This window comes from Salvelinus sp. IW2-2015, linkage group LG6.1 (genome assembly GCF_002910315.2).
Source record: "Salvelinus sp. IW2-2015 linkage group LG6.1, ASM291031v2, whole genome shotgun sequence".
Classification (NCBI taxonomy): Eukaryota; Metazoa; Chordata; class Actinopteri; order Salmoniformes; family Salmonidae; genus Salvelinus; species Salvelinus sp. IW2-2015.
In genome coordinates, this window is record NC_036845.1 from 21,941,134 (window position 1) to 21,955,484 (window position 14,351).

A 14,351-nucleotide genomic window follows, 5' to 3' on the forward strand; every position below is an offset into this window, starting at 1 on the left:
ATTGAATATTCTTCTTTCTACCATTCTGGTCCACAAACTTTGAGCTTAAGTCCCCAAAAAATATATACAGTGTGTTCACTAAACAGCGCATTGTCGCGCCCAAAGCAGTTTCACCGTGATGATAAAGACATAACTATTCACTGAAAAAAAAGAAAGAAAACAAATAATTTGCAACATAGGCCATTTAACCATTTAATTTTGTTTAATAGGTTATTTAATATTAACGAAATAAAATGCGAACATACATACACATTTAATAAAAATAAAATGCATTGTATGCCTACTCACCAAGACTGATTATTTGAACACAAATCCTTCCTCCTTTCTTTCCTCAAGAAGACTTCAATGACTCTGTTGTACAGTCATCTGTGCGTTTAGTTCCACCAATAAGTCCTTTCTATCGACATGGAGGCTAATGCTGAAAGCCGAGTCTGTCCAGTAGCATTTCTGGAATACGTTTTGATTCGCTTTAAGGCCGAGAATGACCGCTCGACAGAAGCGCGTGACACAGGGATAGTCACTGTCACACATGTCAATTGTGTAAAGTTGCCCCATGTCTCATTCTGATTTTTCTGCTTAAGGAAATCAAGGAGATCAAGGGACTTTCCCTTCCAAATCAGTCATAGCATACATTACAGTCAGTTCTTTGTTTTTAGCTTGGATAGGGTCGAACAGTGTTCGTGACTCTCTGTTAAGCTGGAGAAGGCTGTTTGCGGGAATTTTTTCCGGTAGCGTTCTGAAAAAGTGCTGGCGGGGGTCCAGGAGGGAGAGAAACATACATTTTCGTGGTCTTGAAACCTGTTTCGTATCTGGCAAAGAATGTTGTCCAGAATATTGCTGTGGAGTTGTTGGTAGTATGTGCGAGGGTCTCTTGTGCTGGCCTCTGCGTGCGCTGGGTGAACTTGAGATGCGCGCTGTGTCATCGTAGATTTGACTGAACCTGCGCCTTCTCTCGCTCAATTGTGTCACAAAACTCGTTCACCCTTGTCAGGCAGAATTGTACATCCAAAGTGTTTCTGTAGAATTTCAAAAAGCACATCCGATAATAAAAAATCCCATTGAAGTTTTCAAGCAAAAAACAAAACTCAAAATCATTCAAACAGTGCATTAAATCCATCAGCCATAAGCACTGTATCCCCGTCATGGTCATCATGATGTTCCAGTAAGTGGTTAAACAGCTCCTTTAGGGCAACTCTCTTTTCAAAGACTGCATTGACCAATCTAGATGTATATTGCCACCTCGTTGGTGCAACCTTAGGAAGACGACGCTTGCAGATGTCATCCAGCAGTTGCGTGCGCTTAGGGGATCGTGAGAAAAGCTGCAAGGCCAATGAGGGTGGCAAAGAAGACCTTGCATTCTTTAAGCTTTGAGCGCCTTGAGTCAGTACTACAATTAGTCGATGTGCATAGCAGTGAATGAATTAGGCCATCGGTGCCCTCTCCTTAACTTTAGCCTGCACCCCATTGAGTCCAGATGCCATGACTGCTGCGCCATCAAAACACTGTGCCACAACTTTATCCAGACTACATTCATTTCCTCCAAGAAACGGAAAATAAGAGCGGCAATGTCATCAGCTCGCTTGCCGCTTGTCACATCTCAAATCGATGGAATCGCTCCTTGACTCCTGTGTCCGTCACATAACGCAGGACGAGTGAGAGCTGTGCTGCATTTCCCACATCTGTTGTCTCGTCCACCATAACAGCAACAAAGGGAGCTTTTTTAATCTCCATTTTGATCTCTTCTCCCATCACTTCACGAATAGCATAAATTAGGTCATTTTGATTTTGCCTGACGTCCCAATGAACACTTTGTTAGGGGACAGGTGGTATTGTAAATCTGTGTTGCTCTTCAGAAAGAAAGAAAGAAGCTCCACGTAGTTCCCTTGTTTGGGAGTCAGCACTTCATTGTGTCCCCTAAATGAAAGTTCCTGTTACCCAAAAACATGACACAATCAATGAGTCTTTTCAATATTTCCCTATTTTTCTTCACCTTTTCATTGTGCAGCTCCGTTGCCCTGCGCGCGTGTTCGTGAGCTGTAGATCCACTCGGGTGTCCCCAAAAGTTTTCAAAAGCACCATTGCTTGTAAGTGCCCAGCCGTACTTGTTGTCGCGTTGCTGCCTTGGTTAGACAACTCAAGCTTGCAAAGCCAGTGTGGCTCCAAACACCAAATCGATCACTTGCAAATAATAGGCATTCCCACAGCCAGCAGGCGTACAATAGCCAACTCTAAAGCTGATTGGTTGACACTAAATTTTCATTTCCATTCACTTTAAGCTACAAGCGCCCGCACTGTTGATTCTGAAGGCCTGAGGGCAGATTTTAGACCCCTGGCAACACATGATGGCTGAATATGATTGGATAAAAGATCTAACATAAAGACCAGCCCTCCAAATCTCAACCTGGGGCTGGAAGCAGTGCAACCAAGAGGAAAGCTATGAAATGAAGAGTATAACTCTTACTCTGGGGAATAATTTAATACATATTTGTGGGAAAATATATTTAAACATTTTTTAATATTCTGATGATGTTTAGGCCAGCAGAGAAGGCCTTGCTGGCCCTGACGGCCCACCACTGGTTGCTACCCAAGCTGGCTGGTCGTTCGTTCTATCGGTTCGGTTGCTAGAGACGCGATCCAGTTGTTCAGTCTTTTTGTTCTGTAAGGTTTACACAAATCTCTGCTGTTGAAAAATAAATGTTAGAGTAAAAGAAAAGTGAGATAATGTCTAGATGCTTTTTATAATGGAGATCAAGTTTATAGGCTGGGCTGACAGTGGATTGTGCAGTCAGATGGAACAGAGTAAATAGGCATTTTAACATCATAGATTTAGCCGGTGGTAATTTGTGGAATAGACACCGGCTGGAATGCGGTTTTTACCAATCAGTATTAAGGATTAGACCCACCCATTGTATAACAATACCATAAACCCTCCATCATCATCACTCCCTTCTAAAAATCATCAATCACCCAGACCTCTTGAAGAATCCTTAAGTGTTGTGTACAATGATTTTATGTAAAAACAAAGACCTTAGAGAGGTCTGGAAGACAAGTTCAAAGTGAATGATGCAGTGACAGTAAGGATACCAGGCTAGACAGTGCTGTCCAATCAGGAATCCTGCCCATCTAGAGCTTGCCAATAAGGAAACAGGGTCAGACTTGAACATCACTAGTTATGTTACATTCCCCCAAAATTTAAATCGCTGCTCAATAGAAATAGGGAACTAACAAATGAGCCTCTGACAACCAGAACGAAACAGGTGGGGTTTTAAAAGGCATCCAAGGGGGTGCCTACTGACTGGGTGCTGGCCAAACAAACACCCACTGGATTTGCCTGATAGCAGACAAACTAAAGGAAAAGACAACTCACACCAACTTAGGTAAGGGAATGCAAATAAATGTGGCACAAACCAAACAGGTGAGACATGATAAAAGGCTTTGTTTCACATAAGAGATGCCCACTGAAGCATTGGCTCTGTAGCTCTTAAATATCACCTGAAACTAACGACTGACTAACGAGGCGACAGGTGCAACACATCCTGAACAACTAGGATAATTCCAATCAGTGCGCATCCACAACTAAATAGAACCAACCTCAAAAACCAAAGCCTGTAACAGTTACCACAGCCACAAAGTCATAAGTTCCACCTATTTCTACAATTTATCTACTTAAAATGTGATTTCCCATTTTTACGATATAGCCAATTTCGACATTGTGGCTTTACTATCTAGTGGAAACCGCCAGACTGGGATGACCTCAAAGCAATGCTAATAGCCACACCTGGTGGCATCTTCCACACCTCAGACTAGTGATGGGAAGTTAAGCTATTTTTACTGACTATGATCTTAGTCAAAAAATAGTCAAAAGAACGAATCTTGACTATTTTGAGTCAGTAACGCCCAGATTTCTAGGAATACAAACAATATTATTTATTGATATACTTGAAACGAGGTCTAGTTGTGGCCGCAACCGGACTAGATTGTGAACGGCTCTTGGCGGAATGCATTGCTTGACTGCAGTGAGGGTGACAAGCACAATATTGTTCGTCAACTGCAGCACCCCAAACAATTCGTTCTCAAGTTCGAGTTTGTTGCGCAGAGGCTGTTATCAGTTCTAAACATGTATTTTTCTTCTCTATGCTGCCTGCAGCATGATATATTTTCCAGCACGCATATATGACAGACAGTTGTTGGTCGGCGCACATTTGATGAGCCGGAAAAGCACGTATTAATCCTGCTATAGAGTTAATGCGGCCAGCAGTTCAAAAGAACGACAAAAAATGAATGAGTCACTCAGAAAAACGAATCATTGACTCGAGTCAACTTGAGTCAATAAAAAGAGTTGTCATATGTTGTTTTTTTCAAACTACACATCATTATCTCACACCAAGTCTCCCACCACAAAAAGAAAGAGGCCTGGGTAATGGGCATTAGGGAAAATGTTCTTAGAAATGTTTGTGTCCAGTTGCAGGTGATTCTACAAAAAAATCAGGGGGAAAAATCAGAAAGCTATTAAATCCATGTTTTGTACCGTGCTGGGAGGTTCTTCGCCAACGCACATCTAGCATTTCCCAGCAACTTTGCAGGAACTAGTTGTTTCTAGTAGTAGATGACAGCAAGTTACACAGTGCGGGCAAAACAAAGATCTACACACATGCAAGAGGCATTTCCCGCTCGATACAAAACATGGTTTTCATATTTTTTTTTGTAGAACCACCAGCAACTGGACACGGACATTTAGAAGATAACCTTGTACCTGACACGAGAACGAAGATAGTAGAGGTCGACCGATTAATCGGAATGGGCGAATAATTTCAAGTTTTCATAACAATCGGAAATCGGTGTCCACCGATTTTTAAAATATAATTATATATATATTTTTTTACACCTTTATTTAACTAGGCAAGTCAGTTAAGAACACATTCTTATTTTCAATGACGGCCTAGGAACGGTGGGTTAACTGCCTTGTTCAGGGGCAGAACGACAGGTTTTTACCTGTCAGCTCGGGGATTCAATCTTGCAACCTTACGGTTAACTAATCCAACGCTCTAACCACCTGCTTTACATTGCACTCCACGAGGAGCCTGCCTGTTACGCGAATGCAGTAAGAAGCCAAGGTAAGTTGCTAGCTAGTATTAAACTTATCTTATAAAAAAACAATCAATCAATCAATCATAATCACTAGTTAACTACACATGGTTGATGATATTACTAGTTTATCTAGCGTGTCCTGCGGTGCATATAATCGATGCATTGCGCATTCGCAAAACAGGACTGTCGTTGCTCCAACGTGTACCTAACCATAAACATCAATGCCTTTCTTAAAATCAATACTAAAGTATATATTTTTGCATATTTAGTTAATATTGCCTGCTAACATGAATTTCTTTTAACTAGGGAAATTGTGTCACTTCTCTTGCAACAGAGTCAGGGTATATGCAGCAGTTTGGGCCGCCTGGTTCGTTGCGAACTGTGTGAAGACTATTTCTTCCTAACAAAGACAGCCAACTTCGCCAAACGGGGGATGATTTAACAAAAGCGCATTTGCGAAAAAAGCACAATCGTTGCATGACTGTAACTAACCATAAACATCAATGCCTTTCTTAAAATCAATACACAGAAGTATGTATTTTTAAACCTGCATATTTAGCTAAATGAAATCCAGGTTAGCAGGCAATATTAACCAGGTGAAATTGTGTTACTTCTCTTGCGTTCATTGCACGCAGAGTCAGGGTATATGCAACAGTTTGGGCCGCCTGGCTCGTTGCGAACTAATTTGCCAGAATTTATCATATTAATGACCTAAGGCTCGTATTTCCGTGTGTTATTATGTTATAATTAAGTCTATGATTTGATAGAGCAGTCTGACTGAGCGATGGTAGGCACCAGCAATCTCGTAAGCATTCATTCAAACAGCACTTTCATGTGTTTTGCCAGCAGCTCCTCGCTGTGCTTCAAGCATTGCGCTGTTGATGACTTCAAGCCTATCGACTCCCGAGATTAGGCTGGTGTAACCGATGTGAAATGGCTAGCTAGTTAGCGGGGTGCGCGTTAATAGCGTTTCAAACGTCACTCGCTCTGAGACTTGGGAGTAGTTGTTCCCCTTGCTCTGCATGGGTAACGCTGCTTCGAGGGTGGCTGTTGTCGATGTGTTCCTGGTTTGAGCCCAGGTAGGAGCGAGGAGAATAAATACTAAAGTGCCATAAGAACATCCTATAGTTAAAGGTATATGAAATACAAATCGTATAGAGAGAAATAGTCCTATAATTCCTATAATAACTACAACCTAAAACTTCTTACCTGGGAATATTGAAGACTCATGTTAAAAGGAACCACCAGCTTTCATATGTTCTCATGTTCTGAGCAAGGAACTTAAACGTTAGCTTTCTTACATGGCACATATTGCACTTTTACTTTCTTCTCCAACACTTTGTTTTTGCATTATTTAAACCAAATTGAACATGTTACATTATTTATTTGAGGCTAAATTGATTTTATTGATGTATTATATTAAGTTAAAATAAGTGTTCATTCAGTATTGTTGTAATTGTAATTATTACAAATACATTTTTTTTTTTTTAAATCGGTATCAGCTTTTTTTGGTCCTCCAATAATCGGTATTGGCGTTGGAAAATCATAATCGGTCAACCTCTAGAAGATAGTATCGCCAAGAACTGGTTAGTTGAAAAATCTATGGCGCCGTTTTGTATAAGCTAAGCTGTAACGTTGAGTATGGAAACATAGTTATCACATATCTTGCGTAAAAAACTGTAGCTAACTATGATCCAGGTTTAACCTCAGGCCCATGACTCATTGACTCATAGCAGGAGCAGTCAGGTGAGCATGTGGTGGAGAGCAGATAGTGTTGTTTTAAAGGGCCTCAGCAGCAAGCCCACTGCCTCGAGCAGCCTGATCACTTACATACGAGTCTGCTTCCGCAAGGAAAGCCAACCCTTTCCCTCCTCAACCCTAAACTAGTCACCTTCCATGTTTTGAAATGGAGCCTAGATAAGTTTTGACTTGTCACTAGTGGGTGGTACAGAGAGGTAATTCCAATACCTAAAGTTTTCGGTTGAAAAGATAGCCATTTCTCAACCTGGTTTTGTGTACTAGTACCTACACACAGGGTCGAACTGGCCATCTGGCATTTCAAATGCAAGATGGGCTGGACCATTTTTTGCCTGGTGTGCTTGTTTAACTTGTTACACAAGTGGCACACTAGGCCGATTACTCGCTGGTTGCCTAACTTCATCTCTATACAATAACCTAGCAAGACGACCCAACCTCGTAGGCTTAACCTCCATGGGATAACAGACCACAACAATACTGAGGGAAAGCTGGATGGAATGGCTCCAAAGAAAGCACATAATAACACACTACACATTCAGACAGACAATCCTATTTCCAGTAATCTCTCAGAAAATGTTTCAATATCTCACAGTTTACTGCCGCAAACAGTGAGACATGTGTTTGTGCGGCTAATCTTTTTGTTTTGCATACAGAATGTCAGAAGGTTATCCTGCACTCAGTAATGTGGGTGCACGCGCACACACACAGCTGATATTCATCCACCTGGTCCCAGTGACTTTTAGCATTCCCTGTGGTAAAGAGAGATAAATAAAGTGTGCAACATTGTTGATTACACAATCTCCAGCCCCCGCCTCTCCTCTGCCCTCCCTCCTTTTTTTCAGCAGCCAAGATGTTGAAAAGAAATTGAAAAACTGAACACTAAGGATCTTTTCATAAGTGAGTGAAAGTGTTTGAGTTTATTTATAAATGTGTACTTGTGAGACTGATTATAGAGCAGGTGTATGTGAGTGACTGAGTGAGTGAATAAGTAAGCTAGAAACTCACCGCTGCGGTGGATGTGTTGGTGTTGGTCCTGAGCTGGGGTCTCCAGAGGAAGGCTCTGTCCCATGATCCAGCCCCAGAGGGGCCTGTTTTGCTCTTTCTACCCAGGAATAGGCACACCGTGCTGGGCAGAGGAGGAGCACACCTGGTCCACAGCTTGTTCAAACAAGTTCACTAGTCTCCTCTTTCTGTCTACTTCGCCAGCAACTCTTTGCAACTTTCTTTCCCCTCTACCTCTTTCGGTTACTACTCCCACTCTCCCTCCCTCTTTCGGTCTCCGTAAGACCTACCCTCCCTGCTCCCTTTAAGTACTCCCCACCCTCTCCCTTTCTCACTGACCCTCCCTCCGGTCAGCATTCACAGACGGATGCCAATCATTCCTTTGAGCTGCACTGGTGGTGTATAAATGTGTGTTTGTATTTTCGTGTGTGTGTGTGTGTTATAGTGAGTGAGAAGATTAGATTTACCACAACAGAATTTACCAACATTCTCTGGCTAACCTCTCGGGCTTTAGTCCCTCATAACTGCCCACCACAGTTCTGCACAGGATCTCTTTCCACTTTGAATGAGGCTTAATAGACCAAAACCAGCAGTAACGAAAGTCGTTTCTTGAGCAGCGGTGGGCTCTGACTGCTCATGTGACCTGACAGTGGCCAGATCCAGGTCAAAGGTTAAATAATGACACTCACTGAGGTATTCATATTCTGTCTCTATGGAGCCACCATATGGATGTACAGCATGAGCACGGGGCTTCTAACAGCAACTCTGCCAGTAGGGCTGAGAGGTGTGAGTATTCACAGAGAACTGAAAGGATGGGCAGTGGGGCCCGAGAGAGAAAAATGGAATAAAAAAATATAGAAAGTAGTACCTTCTCTAACTCACTTCCGACATAGAAATGAAATTGCTTAAAGTCGGAAAACCAGAGCAGGTACAAAGCTACTAGCTTGTCCTTTAGGAGAGAGATCTATTTCTATCTGTGTCCTCTATCAATGGAGATGAAGTTCAGATAGAGAGAGGAGGAAGTGTCTGCTCTGAGACCACACAGCATTCCATCAGCAGAGATGTCGCTAGTACTGCTGAGGAGGTCATGGGGTGGCCTAGCGGTTAAGAGCAGAAAGGTTGCTGGTTTGAATCCCCGAGCTTACTAGGTGAAAAATCTGTTGACGTGCCCTTGAGCAAGGCACAACCCTAATGGCTCCTGTATGTCGCACTGGATAAGAGCATTTGCTAAATGACTAAAATGTAAATGTGAAAAATGAATACACAATGACTAGTCATTCAAAATGGCCACGTACGCTTCACAAAAGCCTTCTTCACATTCACTTCCAGTCAGCACTCATGACAGAGCTACAACTATCTACTTCATTGAGACGGTACTGGTTCATTCCATGTTATTTCAGCATGCCATGACACCCATGTTTACCTGGCCACTGTTTAAATGCTAACTTTTTAGCATTACATAGGATATGAAGAAACAATACTCTGAGCCGCAGCTTCATACTATACTGAACAAAAATATCAACGCAACATGTAGTGTTGGTCCCATGTTTCATGAGCTGAAAGAAAAGATCCCAGAAATGTTCCATACGCACAAAAAGCTTGTTTCTCTCAAATTAGTGTACATCCTTGTTAGTGAGCATTTCTCTTTGTTAAGATAATCCATCCACCTGACAGGTGTGACATATCAAGAAGCTGATTAAAAAGCATGATCATTACACAGTTGCACCTTGTGCTGGGGACAATAAAAGGCCACTAAAATGTGCAGTTTTGTCACACAACACAATGCCACAGATTTTGAGGGAGCGTGCAATTGGTATACAGACTGCAGGAATGTCCACCAGAACTGTTGCTGTAATGGGTTGAAAACAAAGTCACTAAAAACCTATTTGTTTATATATTTGTCTGAATTAATCTAAATGTGTATATTCTACATGTGTTAGTAGTCCATCAGGCCAATAGATGGCGGTGTTGCACTGTGGTAGTAGAAAAAACAGAAAGTTCTGGCCAAGTGCGCGCACCATTCTTCAGAATAAAGAAAGCGCCTGAACTTTGCAGATGTAAACTTGTGTGTGTTCTTTTTACTATTGCAGGTATGTAACAGAACTTCCAAACTTTCTAATATTGAAAGAACATGTAAAACATGCTATTTAACAACTTTGTCAAGGTATTATCACTTTAGGAAAGGTTTTGTGTTGGTTTTGTGTCGAACTGAGTGAGAGAAGAACGTGATTTACAATGAGTGAGAGTATATGTTAGCTTGATGCTAGCTGAGGTAAAAAGTCACAGAGACTTTACTGAGTAGCTTACTTGTACTGGATTTTGTTTGGGAGATTTTATTAAGAATCCATTTGTTATGGATTTCTGAGTTCGTTTTACATGTTATTGGTTTTGTGTAAAATTGTGTTCACGAGCTGGTAAACTGGCCGCGCACGCTCAGTCTGGAGCGTGGTTGAGAGAGAGACGATTTTACGGAGGTGCCACTATCTTAAAGCTGAATGTATTGTTGTCAGTTTTCTTTATTGGTAGTGGTATGTAGAAAAACATTAAGTTATTTTTGTCTTCATATATAAAAGTGTTTCTATTGTATGAATGTTTAATACATTGTGGTTTTCATGTGCAATCATACAGTAAGACAGGGTTATTAGTGGAATTTAAAAAAATTCTGATTTAGGTAAAGTGCATTTATGCTGTGTAATTTAAAGTGTGCACTTGTTTGATGTGAATGTTTTAAAAGTGCGAACAAGAAAATAGACAATTGAAAATGAGAAAAAAACATTCTTTAGAATAAAAAAAACACCAGAACTTTGCAGATGTAAACTTGTGTCCATTCTTTTTACTATTACAGGCCACCTCAGCTACAGACTGAGGCCGGTAACAATGCCAGAGAATGTAATGCTAATTTCTCTACAATAAGCCGAGGTCATTTTAGAGAAACCAAGTCTAACCACGCCAGCCCAAGACCCTCACATTCAGCTTCTATACCTATGGGATCGTCTGAGACCAGCCACCCGGACAGCTGATGAAACTGAGGCGTATTTCTGTCTGTAATAAAGCCCTTTTGTGAGGAAAAACTCATTCTGATTGGCTGGGCGTGGCTCCCCAGTGTGTGGGCCTATGCCCTCCCAGGCCCACCCATGGCTGCACCCCTACCCAGTCATGTGAAATTCATAGATTAGGGCCTAATTTATTTATTTCAATTGACTGATTTCCTTATAAATGCAACAATTTCAATGATTTTACTCAATAAAATCATTGAAATTATTGCGTTTATATTTTTGTTCAGTATACTTGTCAAACATAGAAAACTGATACGGATTGGCGTGGGGGGTCCGTTGGAATCTTACTCATTGTAAGATTTTTTGTTGGGGTCCAAATTGAATGTTACGTACTATATTTTTATTGAATATTATATGAATCCTCTCATTTAAAATGGACAATTCGGGTGCAATCAATCAGCTTATTGTCTCAGAGATCAAATTATATTTTGACAAAATAATGTTGAAGGAATGCTAATCTGATCAGAAAAGATTTCAGAACAATTTGAAACGGTGGGTGTCGAAATCCTCTTTCTTGTGCTTTTTGAGGTGGAACGACCCTACTTCTCAATTTTCAACGCTGGCTGGCTGGCTGGCTGCTGTTTTCTGTCCATCCTGGGCCTGGTTCCTTGTCGGAATCTGAACAGGCTACGAGGGATTAGCATGCCTTTGAACCTGTTTGCCAAGGAGAGGGGCAAACTGTTTGGGCAAGATACAGAGACAGAGGGAGAAAGGAGTGTGAAGGGACCAACACAAATGACTCCTTCTCATAGGAGAGGGTGGAGAGAGAGATCGGCAGAAGAGGAGGAAGGCTAGCCAGCCAGGCTGTTTTGGTTAGAACAAAGGGCATGTTTAAACCCACTACCTGGGGTCACATGCAACATGACAACACAGGGCACTGAACGGACGTGGGGTGTATTCAGTGATGTGAAACGTTCTGGACATCGCATATAGGAATAGAGTGAATCGAGCTGGCATGATCTGACAGACAATCATATCGGTTCTACACAATACATTCCTACAGTATCTGAAAGTTCTATTCTGAACATGCTCCTGGGTTTAAATAGTTGTTTTCCCTCAAATACTTTGAGCGTTTGATTGAGCCTGTCTGGAGTGCCAGGTGGGCGAGGTTTGCAAAGCTGTCACTTTGGGGACTATTCTATTGGTTCCATTGTGCCAGGCAAGCTCAATCAAGCACAGCTAAAGAATCCTAGAGCCGACAAGGTAAAACAGTCTGTCCTTCCCCAGGCACCGATGAAGTGGATGTCTATTAAGGCAGCCCTCCATTTGGGTTAAATGCAGAAGACAAATTTCAGTTTTACAACTGACTAGGTATGACCCTTTTCCTCTTCCCTTTCTTTCTCTGCTTCTAAAGATGGAGTCTGTAGTTGTACGGCATTTTCTCACTGCCCCACATAAAGCCTCCAAAATGGGCTGGCTTCCAGAGAGCGGGAGAGACAGAGAGCTGGGCCAATCCGCATGAGCCCAGAACCTGTCGACCTGGAAAACAGACTGGGCCAGGCCTCTTCAGCAGGCAGATGGAACTGAAGCTCAACACACAGACTGGTTCTAACAAGAAAGGGAGGGAGCTTGTCTCATTAGCCTACAGAGGGTGCCATAGCTGTCTGCTGTGCGCTGAGTAGCAGCAAAATCAATCTCCCCCATAAACACACCCAGGTCTATGTTGCACTACTACACAAACCACAATGAACAAGAAGCTAAACTTACCACGATTTTCCATTACAAGGTCTGAGGCGCAACAGTCAACGGTTCCTGAAAAAGAAGCGGCAACATTTTTATTTATTAGCCTGCAGAGGTAAATGGCAAAAAGGTCAACTTTCATGAGTAGTATTTATGTAAAAACTGAAGAGATGTACACTGTAGAAGGTCATTGGTGTTGGGAGGTGGTGGTCTTCAGCAGCAGTAGGTCTGTGGGGAGAGGTTTCAGGCCTCCCTGGATTTGCCCTCTCGGCTCAGTCCCTCTGTCCAGAGAGAGCAAAACACACAGTCAGTTACACACAGCTGGGAGGGGAGAGCATTTAACCAGTTTTAATGGGGATCGATAAACTCAAGTGACATTCCACATAAAACAACACTTAAATATTTAGAGGATTTAGAGTGAGGAGAAGGGTAATGGCATCGTTATGACACCCAAACACACACTGTCTTAACGACTGTTTGAAAACTGCATTTTTCCTCTTCAGATTTACACCCAAATCACCCAAATGTTTTTATTAACTATTTGCAATAAACACATTGTGGTGTGTGTTAACTAAATATTAAAGAGAGCCAAAAGACATGCTCATTTACAGTCCATCTTGACTGAAACACACACACGCACACTGACTCTAGCTGCAGCTCGGGGTGACAGTGTCATAGCCAGGAGGACAATATTAAATCCTGGGAACAGAGCGTGAGCACATTTCGCCAACTCGAGCAGATCTGCTGTAACAGGGACCTTTAACAGGGAGAATGAAGGATGAGCACAGGAATGGTGTGTGTGTGTGTCAAGGGAGAGATGGTGAAGGGTCAAGGGAGAGGTGAAAAAGTGTCGGTGAAGGTTAGGGTTGAATGGCGGGAACCCGGTTACCAAGATTAACCACACAAAACCACTCCCTTTTCCTGGGTTAAATAACTGCGAGAAACCGGTAAATTATAATAAATTATTTATTTTAACAGCATGACGTGAACTGTTAATATGCAATGTCGAAACCTGGATTCTCTACGGCCTTCTTTCTGCATGATCAATCAGAAACGCTCATGGTGTGGACAGACCATTTCGGTATGGACCTATCATCTCATCATGGTAACTTTTTCACTTGTGACAGGTATGCTTACATTTGCTGCAGCATAGCATATTGCTACAGTAATATAAGGTTTGAATGCACGTCTAATTTACACATCTCCATCTGGCTTTCGGGGGTAAGCATATTTTTGAATTGTAAAGATTTTTTTTATTGCAGCTGGAGTTTATCGTTGCTTTAAATCAGAGCATGCGTGAGCAGACTCTCCATCAATTCCATTCAAATTGCACCAAAATAGATCATCCTGTTCAAGACATCCTAGCCTACCTCTTTCAGGTAATACATTTAATGCAGTATTAGCCTTATATTTAGCTAATGAATGATGGGTTATTCATAATAAGCTTCTAACTTATAGCCACTGTCTCTTTTGCAATACGCACGCACCTGTGCTCTGCTGGCCTCCCGTTAAAAAAAGCTCCTTAGGTCTTGGAGTCCCAGTCAGGAAAAGCTAGACTAGAATAGCCTGCAGGACATTTTATATTTTTTGAATTTTTTATTCGAATAGACTATTTGAAGAGGGACGCAAGCTCTTGTTTGCTGAATGTTAAATCCAACAGTCAACAGAACTGATGGGTAGTTTGAAAGAGGAGGGAACACGTGATGGCGGTAGGCTATAGCAGTTATTTATTCAGACCCATAACCATTCAATCTTTGTGAAGGGAAG

The 14,351-nt window shown here is 41.9% G+C and overlaps 1 protein-coding gene across 1 annotated transcript in view; it reads right to left on the minus strand.

Annotated features, from left to right (window-relative positions):
- The window catches only part of LOC111964761 (phosphatase and actin regulator 4B-like), a 12,562-nt gene extending 4,495 nt beyond the window's left edge, over window positions 1-8,067 (minus strand). The window contains exon 1 of the mRNA XM_023988577.2: window positions 7,852-8,067. Within this exon, the coding sequence (XP_023844345.1) occupies window positions 7,852-7,915 (64 nt within the window). The 5' untranslated portion in view covers window positions 7,916-8,067. The remainder of the gene's footprint in view (window positions 1-7,851) is intronic.
- Window positions 8,068-14,351: the final 6,284 nt, after the last annotated feature.